The sequence below is a fragment of the Zootoca vivipara genome, chromosome 7 (genome assembly GCF_965207765.1).
Source record: "Zootoca vivipara chromosome 7, rZooViv2.hap1.1, whole genome shotgun sequence".
Classification (NCBI taxonomy): domain Eukaryota; kingdom Metazoa; phylum Chordata; class Lepidosauria; order Squamata; family Lacertidae; genus Zootoca; species Zootoca vivipara.
In genome coordinates, this window is record NC_142590.1 from 44243327 (window position 1) to 44258455 (window position 15129).

Genomic DNA, 15129 nt, shown 5'->3' on the forward strand with positions numbered 1-15129 from the left:
CCTGCAGCTGCAAACCCCTCTTATTGCTTGATAACATGTGATGGAGTGAGTGTGTGTGGCAAAATACACTTGTGTGTGACAGTAGCGCCCAGCAACAAAGAAGCTGGTCACCCCTGCACTAATCACAGAAAACTTCAAAATGTAAAACATGGAGCTATGTTTTCTGTATAGTCTGCAACTTTTGGGAACTTTAATTTCAGAGAGGCAATCTGGAAACCTCAGTACATCAGCAAATCTTTTTACTGGTGACTCAAATTGTAAACTAATAATGTCACTGGAAAACCATTGTATGCTTTAAGAGAAATGTGTTTCCCCAAAGTTTCCTATGTCCCTTTGAGAAAATTAGTGAGAGAAATATTGAACATTCCAATAATTTTGCAGAAGAGGGAAAGCAAAGGATTTAAAGACAAGAATTGTTAAGCAAAAATTGTTATAAATGAATAGTAGAAGTGTTTCTGGTATCAGCATGTAAATCTGGTACAAAAAAATGCATTAGGTGCACCCTGTCATTCACCTGGTATGTTTTTGCACTGACCAATTTTATAAATCCTGTCTTATGAACCTCATGCTAGTGGAAACTAAACAGAAGAGTCCCCACCCCTTCTATTCTGCTATGACATTGTTCCCGGTATTCTGACCCATTATGCTACAAAGCTAAACAAATGGAACAGGTATTTTTTTTTAGTAGATTAGCTACAAAACCTTAATAATGGAAGCACATGTTATTACGGGCCACTTCCACAATTGTTAACCCTCCTCTTATATTAATCACTGTATTTAAAACATGTTGCAGTTGTGCCCCCTGCTGGAAGCATCCACCTCCTGTTGTATTACTTGGAGAAATGTTAAGGATTTCCTCCTACTGGGATGATTTGTGGTCTGCATTATCAAACCCCAGGCAAAGTAAATGTGGTGTTAGGTTATCAAACCCTGAGAGTCAAGTTTCAAACAGTTGCGATCAGACTCTATTGCAATTGATCCATTAGCATTTCTGTGGCCCTCCAGATGATTTTGGACCCCACCTAGCCCCAGCCAGCATGGCCAATGGTAAGATATTATGGGAGCTGTTGTTCAACAAAATCTGGAGAGCCACACGTTCCTGATTTATTAAAGTGGCACTGTCTGATAATATGTCCAAGTTAAGTGATATGAACATCTGTGGTGACATGTGAAATAATAAAAATTAATCTAAATAGTATTTCAGTATTTAAGAGTGCATTTCTGCATATGATAATGTCTGTATTTGCTAGTTAGGACAGAGACCAACTATGGTATAGAAACTGGTGCAACATTATTTCAAGTACAAAGTTGAAGCCATTATAACAGGGGTCCCCAAACTAAGGCCCGGGGGCCGGGTGCAGCCCCAGTCAAGGTGCATAGTACCCAACACTGGCTACGTTAGCCACAGGAATCAGGTGAGGTGAAAGCATGACAAATCCACATACGCCCCCAAAACCGCTGAACTTTCACACCATTAGCAACTGCAGATATATCATATATTTTTACTTACTAAATTTTCTGCAGCAAGTGGAAAGCCAAATGTAAAAAAAGAGAAAGTAGTAGTATGGGCTGGCATTTTGGTGGTGACATGTGGAACATGTGAAAAATATGTGAGCATGTGCACAAGCAGCACTAATTCCACAATGAAGGAAAATAAGGATTGCCACTTGCGGTGCAATATACAGTGGTACCTCGACTTACAAAGACGATCCGTTCCGCTGTATGCAGAAATTAACTTGGTGTGTGCAATGTTCTCAGGCAAGCATACCACAGGAGAAAAATGCATGCCAAATGCTAGGAGAATGGGAAGGCCAAAAATAAAGGGGCTGGTGGCAAAGCTAACATCCCTTGAGAAACACAGGGATTCTTTGGTGTCCAAAAAGAGGTCGCATGATAAGATAGAGAAAGGGGTTGACAAAATGAGGCAGAACTCTGCTCTGAAGCTGAGTGGGCGAGGCCTGGGACTTGCCACTCAGGAGTCCTAAACGATGGTGTCATGGGGTTGCGACCCTCAGAAATGTGCGCCGCGGGCAATCGCCCCCCTCGCCCCGCCCACGTTACTGTTCTGCTATTATGGGATATCTTGGACTTGGGGAGGGCAGAGTAACTCTACCCCTTGACTTTCAGCACCACGACCATTAAATAAAACCGCTTCTCTTGCGCCTTGGTTTGCTGCTCCTGATTTGATGGCTGTCACTCAGCTCTCCCGGTCCCAACCAATAGGGAGGCCGCCCCACCGCCCACCTTCCTGCGGCTGAAGGGGCAGCGGGAGAAGCGAGCCCGGCTTCTTCCTGCCTGCTCTGAGAGGATCATCCTGCCTCGACAACGAATGGATGCCTTTCTCTCTCGCTGGCGCAGCGTTCTCTCGCGTACGCACAATCACGTTCTCTTCCGCGCATTCTCTCTTCGACCCTCCCCTTCTTCTATTATGGGCAAAGGCCTTCACAGTCTATAATACGCAAGCGCCAAGAGGCGCCTTCCTTCTCCTGCCCGTCTCCGGCTCCCTGAGACATGCGCAGTGGTATCTCCCGTCCCGGAGAGCGTTGAATGGACGCTTCTGCCCAGCTTTCTCTGGTGCCGGAAAGGACGGGGAGGGGGGCGGACGCAAAAGTTGTTGGGAAATCAGGAGAGGACCATGAATGGATGAGTGGAAAAGAAGAAGAAGGTAGTGTCTGCCGTCCGTTGCGCGCAAATGAACGCGCGAGGCAATCCCGTGTTTTGATAGCCTTCCGCCCCGACTGTTAATTTGAAGTATTACATGCAATAGATTTATTAAGTTCTCCCACACTGCGTCAGCCTTTCTTTGCTTTAGACCTGAGTGCCGATTAGTTTAATTCGACCTGTAGTTGAGCATAGTAACATAGAAACAGAAGCTTGTCTCTGAGCGTATGCAAAGTGCTAATTCCATTAATATTGTGCTCCCTTTCAGTAATGCCACCCAGACCACTTCTTCTTTTCCCGATTCCGTATTCCTGTTCTGATTGTCGTGCTGAGGATATGACAAGGTCCCCATCTATTTTCCTGAAGTGATGCAGGTAAAATGAATAGAGATTTCATTCTCAGGCCTTCTTAGTACTGTACCACAACAGATACGGTAAATGTTGTTTGTGTTGTGTCACGTTACTTTTGGTGAAATTAGATTAGGGCTGCACCCCTAAACAGGCTTATTTGGAAACTAAAATCCGGGCTGATCAGACCTGGAAGCGTCCTTAGTTTATTAAAGGGGGGGAAATGTTATTGTCACTCAAAATTATGTTCAGTACTAACCCTGTTATTAGATCTTTCATTTTCAAAGGGTTTCTTGTCCTTCCTAGATCATCATTGGGGGATGATGGGCATCACTCACTCCATTTCTCTGTGATCCTGCCATGGCTTGTGTGCCTTGTTCCAACACCAGCGAATTCCCCTTCTTGGCAGACAGGCATGCTCGTCTTATACTGGCCCAGATCAACAAGATGAGATGTGGGCAGCACTTCTGTGATGTGCAGCTCCAGGTTGGTGAAGAAGTATTTAAAGTCCACCGGCTTGTCTTGGCTGCAAGCAGTCCTTATTTTGCAGCTCTGTTTGCAGGAGGGATGAAAGAGTCTTCAAAGGATGTTGTACGGATCCTAGGTGTGGAGGCTGACATCTTTCAGATCCTGCTGGACTTTATTTACACAGGTAGACATTTTTGAGACCTTGTTATGCTTTGTGACAATGCCTTAGTATCCTGGAGCTTGTGAATCAAATGTATGTGCTGTTTTATAACTTTTCACTGACTACATCACAGGCACTCCCCAAATTATGTCACAGGGTCTTCATTGGTCTTCATTGTAACACTTCAGAGTTCATATGAGGAGCTCCCTTGACTGAATATTCATCCATAAGAGAAGTCCACTCTGCATGAAAAAATAAAATGTGAGGTAGAGGGCTTCTAATCTAGTTTTCTCTGTCATGCTAACCATGTGCTGGGGTTTGGGGAGGGGTAAGGAGGAACATTTAGTCTCGTCAATGTCTATGTTCCCAGTTTGAAGTTATAATTGAGACACATTTGCAATTCTTTATGAAGAGAGCTAGCTAATTACCATAGCATTAGCTGTTTTATCATCCGTTTAGTGGGGTGGGGGAAAACATTCAATCTGTGCTATTTGGTTTACTAAAAAGGGTGCCTGTGCTGTAATGTTTCCTGATCAGTTAATTATTTTGATGGCTGATGATATTCCCCGTAAGATATTCATAGCGTGGCAATAATGTACTCCAGTAGTATCCTTCAAGGGACATTCACAATTTTTGTGATCAAACCGTATGCAAGATTTTGTACCAGCTGAAATAGTTCTCTGTTGTGTGTTTAGGCATAGTCAGTATTGGTGAAAGTAATGTCCAGGAGTTGATTGTGGCAGCAGACATGTTCCAACTCACGGAAGTGGTAGACCTTTGCTGTGAATTTCTGAAGGGGCAGATTGATCCTTCAAACTGCATTGGACTCTTCCAGTTCTCCGAGCAAATTGCCTGTCACGATCTGCTAGAATTCACAGAGAATTACATCCATGCCCATTTCCTGGAGATCCAGGACGGAGAGGAATTCCTGGCTCTGACAAAGGACCAGCTCATTAAGATCTTGCGAAGTGAGGAACTGAGCATAGAAGATGAGTACCAGGTTTTCATAGCTGCAATGCAATGGATTCTGAAGGACCTGGGGAGAAGAAAGAAACACGTGGTGGAAATACTGGATACAGTTCGATTTCCACTGTTACCCCCACAAAGACTCTTGAAATACATAGAAGGTAACTCAGTGTAGGGTAGTGTCTCTCTCTCTCTCTCTGTGTGTGTGTGTGTGTGTGTGTACGTACTATAACTCTGTATCTAAATATGTATATCTTTTCACATCACTCAGTGACTCATCATGGGCTCTTTGGACTAATTTTGCGAAGCCTTTACAACTAGAAACACTGACATCCCAGCATAGCTCCAAAACCTCCCATTAGCATTTAGGCCTGGAATCACTATTACATATAGCACCTGCCATATTGGGGCCTGTGATAAAGCTGAAAATCATTTTGGAAGTTTGCAGCTGTGGGTAGTACTGGGTAGATCCATTAAAAATACCTCACAACATGAGGCAGAACGTGGTGGCATTTTACTTCTAACAGGCAGGGAAACACTGGATACATACACGCACACATAATTTTATTTGTATGCCGCCTTTCCACAGTTCAAACCATGCTCAAGGCACCTAACAACATAAAAAAAATACAACATTTGGCCCCTGACCTGAGGTTTCCAAGCCCTGCAATAAAGCAGTAACAATGTAATTGCTAAAAACTACACATCCACCTGGTTCATCTGTAGATTGACTATCACTGATTGTCCTATGCTTTTGTCTTCTCGAGGGGTTCCTGATTTCAGCCTTCGAGTGGCCCTTCAAACCCTGTTAAAAGAATATTGTGAAGTATGTAAATCTCCAAAGGAGAGCAAGGTTAGCAGTTTCCTGCAGGCAGCAAAGGCGCGTCCCAGGAGGAAAGCCAGGAAGTACCTGTATGCAGTAGGTAAGAATCCTGTCTCCTCGTTAGCATTTCATGTCTCTTCAGAACCTGAACTGCTGGAGAAACGTTGCATGAGAAGAGCCTGTGGAGCTGCTTATGGGACCTGCCATCTCTGTTTTTTGAATAGGTGGATATACTCGCTTGCAGGGAGGCCGTTGGAGTGACAGCAGAGCTCTCAGTTGTGTGGAGCGTTTTGACACGTTCAGTCAGTACTGGACTACTGTGTCTTCTTTACACCAGGCTCGAAATGGGCTGGGAGTTGCAGTAGTCGGAGGAATGATCTATGCTATTGGAGGTAAGGGGAAAGAATTGCATTTATGGGGATGGGGGTGGGGGATAGGCTGCTCTTTAGTACTTGCCACAGGTCTTTCTTATTATTCACTTAAAGGAAGGAACTCGCCTAGAGACAACATGTAGCATTCTAAAGCCACAGTATACAAAAGGTACAATGATGTCCTGAGTATGACAGCGAAAATATCTGGGCCTTGCCGTTTGGGATTCCTGGGGGGGTGGGAACTTGGTACAGGCCACTTTCCCAGACTTCTCCAGTCCTTGCACCATGCAGACATAAACCTATTCATTGTCTTGCTAACATATACATGTGTATTTGATTGCAGACATTCATAGGTATGTAGTCAAACACACAGCTGTAGTTCCACTCACATATAGGGTTATCAAGGTAAAAAGATCAATGACTTTTCTCTGTGTTCCATTGTACCTTCCACCCCTGAATATCTCTTTTTTTTTCTAGAGGAGACTGGGTGAGCCCCTGTACTTTATTCAGGGTGGCAGGAGGAAGAGGAAGAAAAAACTTTGATCACATTTGCTTTTACCTTCCTGAAGCCTACATATTTTTGTATGATCACCTCTCACGCTTGCATACACACACAACCCATGGTTTAGTACTATATGGATGAGCTTGAGTGATGCATCGAGCTTGAGTGCTTCTCCCATGCAGCTGGGAGGTACACATTGAAGGAGTTTAGATCCTGACTTAAAACTAATTCTGATTAGCTGGCTTTGTAACCGTGGTTTGGAATTAGCATATTACGAATCTTAAGTTTGTTTTAAATCAGGATCCCTGGTTCAGACGTTACACTAAGATAGGATTCTGTAAAAGTTAAACTAAACTTAGCAGAAGGACATCTCCTTACTGCATTGGGGGTGGAGGGTGTTGAGTGTGTGAGCTGGTTCTCAGCTCCTTCATCCTGATCCACATAGCACTAAAGCATAGTTTTGCATTAAATGGTTTACTGCTTTGCATTAAATGGTCCCTGTTTTATTTATATATGCATATAAACAACTATGAAACCTACCAGAAATTTGTGTTGCCAAATAAACGTAGATGCTTCAAATGATCGTCTTTCCTGCTCTACAGCCACTACTACTAAAAATATGATTGCTTGTTGTCATTCAATGGCAGCTGTTTTTGTAGGTTTAAGGAAATGTATGAAACTGCCTTATACTAGGTCAGACTATTTGTCCACCTAGTGCAGTTCCACTCTAACTGGAAGTAGTTCTCCAGACTCTCAGGTGGGGAGAGGTCTTTTACATCACCTACCTCATCATTTCAACAGGAGGTGCCAGAGATTTGAACCAGGAATCTTCTGCATGCAAAGTGTTTTCATTTATAAATTGGAACACCAGGCCCTTATAGGAGGCATTGCATCCAAAAGTGGAGCTGTGCCTTATCTTAGTTATACTTGCTAAGGATGTGGTAAAATTTCTGCCAAAAGTGAAAACTCTAAGGGCATCTGTAGTATACAGATTTCTGCTGTGTGAAATGAAAAGTTTTGTAAATACTGTTAACTGTTGAAGCATTCCATCCTGTGCTTGCAGGATACTCACTGTCCTATTAATTAACATCCTGCCATTGCTGTTCCTGCTGCATACTTTTCTTCCTTTTGCAATTTAATCCCTCAAACCTTTCAGTAGTTTGAATTTTGCAGAAATGCAATTATTGCATATTACTTAAAGAAGATGGTATGATTTACATTTTCCTTTACGCTGGATAACTTGTATTTTGAAGATAAAGTCAACCCAGTTTTGACTGGCGGTACCTGTGCATCAGAGAACCCATTTAGAGATTGGGCATTGTGGGAAGGAAAGGACCTTTGCCTTCAGAAATAGAGCATTGCATCTTGCAACTATGCTGAGATGCTCAAATGGATGAACTATTCTGCTATTAGTTGATTGATATTTTGAAGAGATAGCATACAAAATATGTTTTAACTTCTCTATGTTCTTGCCTCTCTTCTAAGGTGAAAAAGACTCTATGATATTTGATTGTACTGAACGTTACGATCCTATTACTAAACAGTGGGCAGCTGTAGCATCTATGAACCATCCTCGCTGTGGGCTTGGAGTGTGTGCTTGTTATGGTACCATCTATGCTTTTGGCAAGTCCTTTGACTCTACAAAATCCATTACCTCCTTAAGCTAGGGGCCAAGTTTCATTAATGTTGTGTACTGTAGAAAATAGTACTGTAGAAAACACCCAAATGTGTATGGTAGCAATTAATTAGTAGCTTATCTGGTAAAGTATCCTTTTTTCAGTAGCCAAACACAAATGTTTTCCTTCAGTAAATTCTTGAAGATTCCAAAGCCTGGAGTATTTGTTGGTGACGTGGCTGAGAGCTGCCTTGCATACAACTTGCTTGCTGTCCTGTTGGAGTCTCCAGTCAGTTTGCAGAGATATTAAGCTGCAGTCCTGTCCTCTGGCTTGCAGGGCAGGGCTAGATGGGGTGGTGCAGCCAGTGCTACATCTATAGCCCTGGAAAGTGGAAATGCAGGAAAAGAAAGCCCTGAGGGGACAAGGGAAAATGTGCAAGAATAAAGCTTGGCTCAGTGAAGATGCCTGGATTGGACAAATTGCTATCATGTGATAGCAGCAGGGTTGGCTCAGGATCCAATGGATCCCGTGCTGGCTCAGCCCCTTCCCCATTTGGGGGGTTTCAACGCTAGCTGTTGCTAACAGAGATGGTGAGATACTCACACAGCAGAAGTTGCCTCCAGTTACTGTCACCACACAGAGGCAGTTTACGGTCCAAAATAGTTTACTGCTGCAGAAAATCAGGCTTCAGTAATACAGCCCCGGACAGCCTATAGGCTTTGTAGATACATTTATGTTGCTCTAGCAATCTGGCCTTCCAGATGTTGGGTTCCAACTTCATCAGCCCTAGCCACCTTTACATTAGATAGCCTTTTTGGCTCAGCTGCCATTGTAGCTGCTTCAAGAAGATAGAAATCTTAACAATGTTTTCTATTCCTTGCCTTCAAACTTACTCTGGTTTTCAGGAGGCTGGGTTGGAGCAGAGATTGGCACCTCGATTGAACGTTTTGATCCTGAAGAGAATAGCTGGGAAGTGGTGGGCAGCATGGCTGTGCCGCGCTACAATTTTGGGTGCTGTGAAATGCAAGGTGAGTGGGCTTGGATATTTGAATAATTGTTACTTATTGTTAACTAGTGCCACTCAGCCCGTTTAATAAACGGGCGCTAGAACATTCGGCCTTTTTCGGTGGCAGCGGCGCGTGGGGGGCTTTTATTCCTTGTCTAATTGATTGTTCCTTCCCCCCCTCCCTTTGATCCTTAATTTATCCCTAATTTTTTTTTCCCGTTCCGAAACCCCTTTTACCTTTACAGCCCGGGCTCGGCTGGGGGGTGCGGGGGTTATTTATTCCTTTACTCCCTCCGAAGCTTGTGTTTGGAGTGCGGATCCCTCCCCACCCTGTTTTCGTGCACTTTTTGCTCCTGCCGTTTGGTTCCTAATTTCCCCCCGTCAATAGCGCTGCTGCTGCCAGGGCCCAGTGGCCGAATTCTGGCTCCTGGACGGCCCAGGCGGCTGCTCCGGGGTGTACGCCCAGTTTTTTGGGGGGGTGGGGGTGGCTCCCGCTACTTTTGTTGGCCTCCGCGGCTGTTTTTCAGTCACCTGCTGCGTCCGGGAGGGAGCTTTGCCGTCCGGGGGGCTTGCGCCCGCCCCGGCACTTTCTGAGGGTCCCGCGGTTGGCGCTGAGCATTCGGTGGCCTCCCCGCGCCGTTACTGGCCGTTCCGGCCCAGCGGGGGTCTCCCGGTTGCTTGTGCTGTTTGGGCCTCAATTTCGGGCCTGTTAGTGAGGAGAAGCCGGGGCCTCGATTTTTTGGTCGTCCCGGCTTCCTCCTCAGGCCCTTGGGCACGTTGAGAGAGGGCCTGCCCTGATTAGGAGCCTTGCTGCCTGTTCCTGCCTTCCACCTGGTGTCCTCTGTTTTAACTGCTTATTGAACCAGTGCAGGGCAGAGGGGTAGGGGGTGGGGTGGGGAGAGCGTGTGTGTGTGTGCGTGCAGTCTCTGCGTCCAATCCCTGTGTCCCTGGGGCACGTGTTCAGTAGCGCGGAAAACGGGACACAGGGAATCTGGATGCAGAGACACTTGCATATTATTATATAGGATACTGTCACAGACTACCCTTGGGCTGGTCCGGCACTCCCAACTTGTGGTAAACCCTGCAGCTAGATTGCGGAGAGGACAGACTATCGGCAGCTAGATTGTGGATGGGGACAGACTATCGGCAGCACGTAACTCGGGTGCTCAAAAGCTTGCACTAGCTAGCCCATAGGCTATCAGGTCAGGTTCATGGTTCTTGTATTAATTTACAAGGCCCTTAAGTTGGTTCCAGGATATTTCAAGGCTTATGGAGTGTTCTAGGGGCCAGGTAAAGAGACATGGAAGGCTGCATGTGGTATACACACTTACCTCAGATTAAGTCCCATTTGAATTGAACTAACTTCTGAGTAGGCATGCATAGAATTGAGGTGAACATTTGAAAAAAATGATAACCTAACAAGTGGTGTGCTCTCTTGAAGCACATTGAGCAGACTACAGGTGAAACTGAAAAAAATAGAATATCAGCGAAAAGTGCATTTATTTCAGTAACGCAACTTAAAAGGTGAAACCAATATATGAGATAGATGCATGACATGCAAAGCAAGATATGTCAAGCCTTTGTTGTAATTGTAATTATTTGTCGTTAGGGGGGGGTCAATTATAAATGGAATGTAATTAATGAAATGTAATAGTGATGCTTATTTTTGTTTATTTTTGTATTGTTGTAACTATTTGTTTTACTACTGTGGGATTTCCAAAAGAAAGCATTTGTAAAAATTAAAAGAAAATTAAAAAATAATAAGTTGCATTACTGAAATAAATGCACTTTTTGACGATATTCTACTTTTCCGAGTTTCACCTGTATGTGCAACAATTTTGTTGCATTGTGCAAAAGAGCCGATTGTTTAGAAAGCAACTTCAAACTGCAACCCACAACCCACTCATTCAAGTACAGTCCAACAAGGAAGACCACTGAAATTCTTGGGAATTACTGGGCTGTGGATTACAGTCCACAGTGCATGTTTCCTAGAAATCCTTGAATACCAACGGTGCTGATGTGGCATAGGTATAATAGATATTCCTTACATTTCCAGGATTAATTTATATTGTTGGGGGCATTAGTAATGAAGGAATAGAACTGTGTTCTGTCGAAGCCTATGATCCAATATCTAAGCGCTGGTCTGCACTCCCTGAAATGGGCACCAGAAGGGCATATCTGGGTGTGGCTGCTCTGAATGACTGTATCTATGCTATTGGAGGTTGGAACGAGACTGAAGATGCCCTTCCAAGTGTTGAGAAATACTCTTTTGAAGAGGTAGGTTTCAGTTCCCACAAATCGGATTCCAATGTGTATTCGTCGTTTATGCTGGTTTGCAGTAGTTTGTCTCATTGATAGGTACAAAGAAATGAAGTTGTCGATAATGCGTTCATCAGTCCCCCAATGCAGCTGAAGTCGTGTGTGTGTGATTATGTTCACATGCACATAGTTAAAGCAATGAACCTGATGTTGGCCTATACTTAGTTTAGACTTCTCAACTGAATGACATTTAGGAATATCCAGTTTCCCCTGTTTTCATAAGAAGCCAACTAGGTAGCGTATTAATTGACTAGTTCTTGTGGCAGCCATGAAGCCACTCGCCTCTGCAAAGTGTCTGGTTGACCATTTTGGCTGTCACAAAGCCACTCTTGCCCAGAGCAATATTTTAAGTCTAAGAAAACCAGATGCTTGGGGAAAGTAGAGCTCCTCCCACAGAAGAAACTTTCACATGCTGCTGGAGGTTCTTATGTCTATATATAGCCTAAGGGTCCTACATCCCAGGTCATAATAAGTAGGCTAGTAACTATAAAATCTCATGCCAATATGCCAAGTAGTAACTAATGGGGGTTACAGTCCTTCTGTTTTCCTGTTGTGACACCATGATACACTTGCTTTTGAATGTGCAAATATTCATTTTTCCCCATCTCGTTTTTACTCAGAATTAATTTGAATAATTGCCACCTCCTGGTTCTGTACTTAGGCTCATTTGGGAGGAAAGATAGAAACGAAATGCAGTAGCAATAATAGTAAAAAGTAGTACCGGTAGTAAACCCGTGGGTATAGGGCAGGCATCCCCAAACTTGGCCCTCCAGATGTTTTGGGACTACAATTCCCATCATCCCTGACCACTGGTCCTGTTAGCTAGGGATGATGGGAGTTGTAGTCCCAAAACTGGAGGGCCAAGTTTGGGGATGCCTAGTATAGCGCAGTATATCAATTTAATAAATAAAAGGATGATGATGATTAATTGGAATGCCACTACTAAGAATACGGTGAATGGTCAGCTCAACACAGACCTTCCTACAGTTTCTTTACGCCTGCTAACTGTAGATTTAAAGCACATCTCTGGAAAGGAACATACTACATAGAAAACATTTTTTTTTATTTGTTTCATTCATTAGGAGAAATGGGTAGAAGTTGCTTCAATGAAGACCCCAAGAGCTGGAGTATGCGTTGTAGCTGTGAATGGCCTCCTTTACGCCATTGGAGGAAGGACTGCCAGTTATGATTCAGCTGCCCCAGTAACATCAGATTCTGTGGAGGTTTATAATCCGCATTTGGATACTTGGACTGAAATTGCTAACATGATCACCAGCCGCTGTGAGGGAGGTGTGGCAGTGCTCTGAAGAACAGAACACGTAAAAACAACGAAGATTGGGGAGTGGGTTTTAAAGTGTTCTAGGAATGGTGACAATTTGGGCACCTTCTAAGAAAGATCGAATTTGGAGACTTCTGTTCACAGGCTCTATAGAAACCGTATGCTTCTCCATGTGCAGCACAGACTTCATGGGTGATTCTGGCAGTTTGTTGATGGTTGGTTGCTGCCCTTGACACTTGGGAAACCCTCTGCTGTTCGTCACATGCCAAGACACAATCAGAATGCAATTGGACTTGCTGCATTTGAAGTGAAGAAGGCTGAAATTGTCCTAACCACATTACTTCTTAACGGGGATCCTAAGCAACAGTTTTATTCTCATGAAAATCCACTATATTATTTATTTATTTATTTATGAGCAGATTTTGGCCTTCCATAGCCTAAATTAGTTTCCTTGGAGAAATGCAACAAAATGATGGAGCTATTCTTTACGTACTTGTTTGGGACTTTTGTTTTAGCTGCTCATTGCCTTTAGGAATAAGTCAAACTTGCTTACAAAATGAAAGTAGTTTACATCTCACTCTTTATTTATACGTACGTACATATATATGCCACCTCTTTCCCTGATGGGACTCAAGGCAGCTTACAGATAAGAATGTTCCATTCCCTGGCTCATGTTGGGTATTAAGAATCTGCCCTTGGCTCTGGGCTTTTGTTCCACATATGCATACTTAGCTATGTAGGACTGTTTAACACAGGAGACAACTGGAATATTAAAAACCAAAAACAAATCTGTCTTCACATTTCCTTCCAGACTGCCCAGTGTGACTTCCAAAGGATCCACATCATGCCCTGTGCTTCCATGGTAAAAACAAATAGTTAAAAGTAATAAAAACAAGCACAATAAAGGAGTTGGATGAGAGAGGGAAATGGCAGTAGCAAAATGATCTAACATCAGATGGTAACCTACCAGTTCATATGTTATATCATAAATGCCTTTTCCATCTTTGTAGCGCCTTACCCCATACACAGTTACATCTGTGGAGAAGCATCACTATTTATGGCTGAATACTATTATCGTGTCAGTGGAAAACAGTTCTCTGCCTTATGACACACAACTCTTACTTCTCCTTTGCATCTGCAAGTGAGGCACTGGATGTGCTGGACCGATGTCTTGCACCCACTAGTTGACAGCCAACAAACTGAAGCTCAATCCAAAGAAGACTGAGGCAACTTAGACCAGTGGTTCCCAACAGGTGGTCCGCGGACCCCCAGGGGTCCGCGAGCTATGCCACAGGGGTCCGCAAGATGCTCTTAGAATAAAAAATATATTAAATATATTTCGTATAACAGATTTTTTGTTATGGCCGCTTCCTGCATGAGCAGAGTCTAGCGCAAAACTAGAATTAGATAGAGGCAGTAGTTCTGCTGTATGCCGTTGTTTTGCAAAGAGGCAGAGCGCGCATTCTACTAACGCTCACCTCCCCAAGATGCTTTGCGCGCGTCGGCTTCATTTGTGCACTACTGCGCAGGTACCCTGTCTTCTCCATTCCCCTCCCTCCTCCCTGGCGCGCGCTGCCTCTTTGCAAAACAGTAGTGTTTGTAAACAAAGTGTTGTTTTTCGCGGAAGCTACAGTTCGCAATGTTAAAAATGGACCGTTGGTTAAAAATATAAAATATAAAAAGACTCTTAATTTGGCTCTCACTTTTTAATTTTAGGATTAGGAATTAATGGGGGTCCTTGTCACAATAGCGGCTCGATGAGGGGTCCTCGAGAAAATTTTGTTGGGAACCCCTGACTTAGACCAAATGGCTGAGAGGATGGGGTTACACTCCCTCTGAAGGAGCAGGTACATAGCTTGGGGGTACTCCTGGATCCTTTCCTTTTGCTTGAGGTTCAAATGGCCTTGATAGCACAGAGTGCCTTCCATCAGCTTTGGCTGGTGGCTCAGCTACACCCCTATCTGTTCCCCTAACCTCTGTTGTCTATACTTTGGTAACCTCTGTGTTAGATTACTGCAATGCCTTATGCATAGGGCTGCCTCTGAAGACTGTTTGGAAGCTTCAGCTGGTGCAGAATTTGGCGGCCAGGTTGCTACTGGGGTATATTACACAGATCCTGGCCCAACTGCTTTGGCTGTCAATTAGCTTCTGGTCCCAATTCAAAGTGCTGGTTTTGACCTATAAAGCCTTAAAACGGCTCAGGCCCACAAAATACATGAAGGACTGCTTCTTCCCATATACAGTGGAACCTCTATTTGTGACCATAATCTGTTCTAGAGGTCGAAACGGGTTGCTGGGAGAGGCGCTGTTGTGTGCAGGCACAGGCGGCAATTGCCCGCTTCTGCGCATGTGCAAATGGCAGCAAACCCGCCGGTTACTTCCAGGTTTGCCGCAGTTGCGACTTGGAACAACCATAAGAGGCGGTGGTAAGTAGAGGTTTGACTGTACTGTCCCAGACTCCACGTTCATCATCTGAGGCCTTTCTCAGTGTGCTGCCACATGAGGTTCAGAGGGTGGCAACACAAGAACAGGCCTTTTCTGCAGTAGCTTCCCATTTGTAGAATGCTCTCCCCACAGAGCTTCACCTGGCACCTTCATTATGTATCTTTAG

At 44.1% G+C, this 15129-nt stretch overlaps 1 protein-coding gene across 6 annotated transcripts; it reads left to right on the forward strand.

The window, feature by feature from the left end:
• The first annotated feature begins 2480 nt into the window (after window positions 1–2480).
• On the forward strand, window positions 2481–13306 carry IPP (intracisternal A particle-promoted polypeptide). Of its 6 annotated transcripts, none has more exons than XM_088673240.1 (11): window positions 2512–2665; window positions 2930–3035; window positions 3315–3494; window positions 3571–3660; window positions 4332–4763; window positions 5370–5525; window positions 5650–5817; window positions 7784–7921; window positions 8820–8942; window positions 10977–11197; window positions 12322–13306. In XM_088673240.1, the coding sequence occupies exons 4-11, from the start codon at window positions 3576–3578 to the stop codon at window positions 12544–12546; spliced, it is 1548 nt and encodes a 515-aa protein (XP_088529366.1). In that variant the 5' UTR covers window positions 2512–2665; window positions 2930–3035; window positions 3315–3494; window positions 3571–3575; the 3' UTR covers window positions 12547–13306. The 6 variants fall into 6 exon arrangements, with proteins under 6 accessions (XP_034978834.1, XP_060132921.1, XP_088529366.1 ...); XM_088673241.1 differs by adding an exon at window positions 3793–3897 and having other exon boundaries at window positions 2526–2665; window positions 3315–3660; XM_035122943.3 differs by having other exon boundaries at window positions 2481–2665; window positions 3315–3660.
• Window positions 13307–15129: the final 1823 nt, after the last annotated feature.

Coding starts and splice junctions, on each gene's coding strand:
- IPP (XM_035122943.3), top strand. CDS start 3,369: ATGGCTTGTGTGCCTTGTTCCAACACCAGCGAATTCCCCTTCTTGGCA. Junction 3,661..4,331: donor GCTGGACTTTATTTACACAG/GTAGACATTTTT, acceptor TTGTGTGTTTAG/GCATAGTCAGTATTGGTGAA. Junction 4,764..5,369: donor ACTCTTGAAATACATAGAAG/GTAACTCAGTGT, acceptor TGTCTTCTCGAG/GGGTTCCTGATTTCAGCCTT.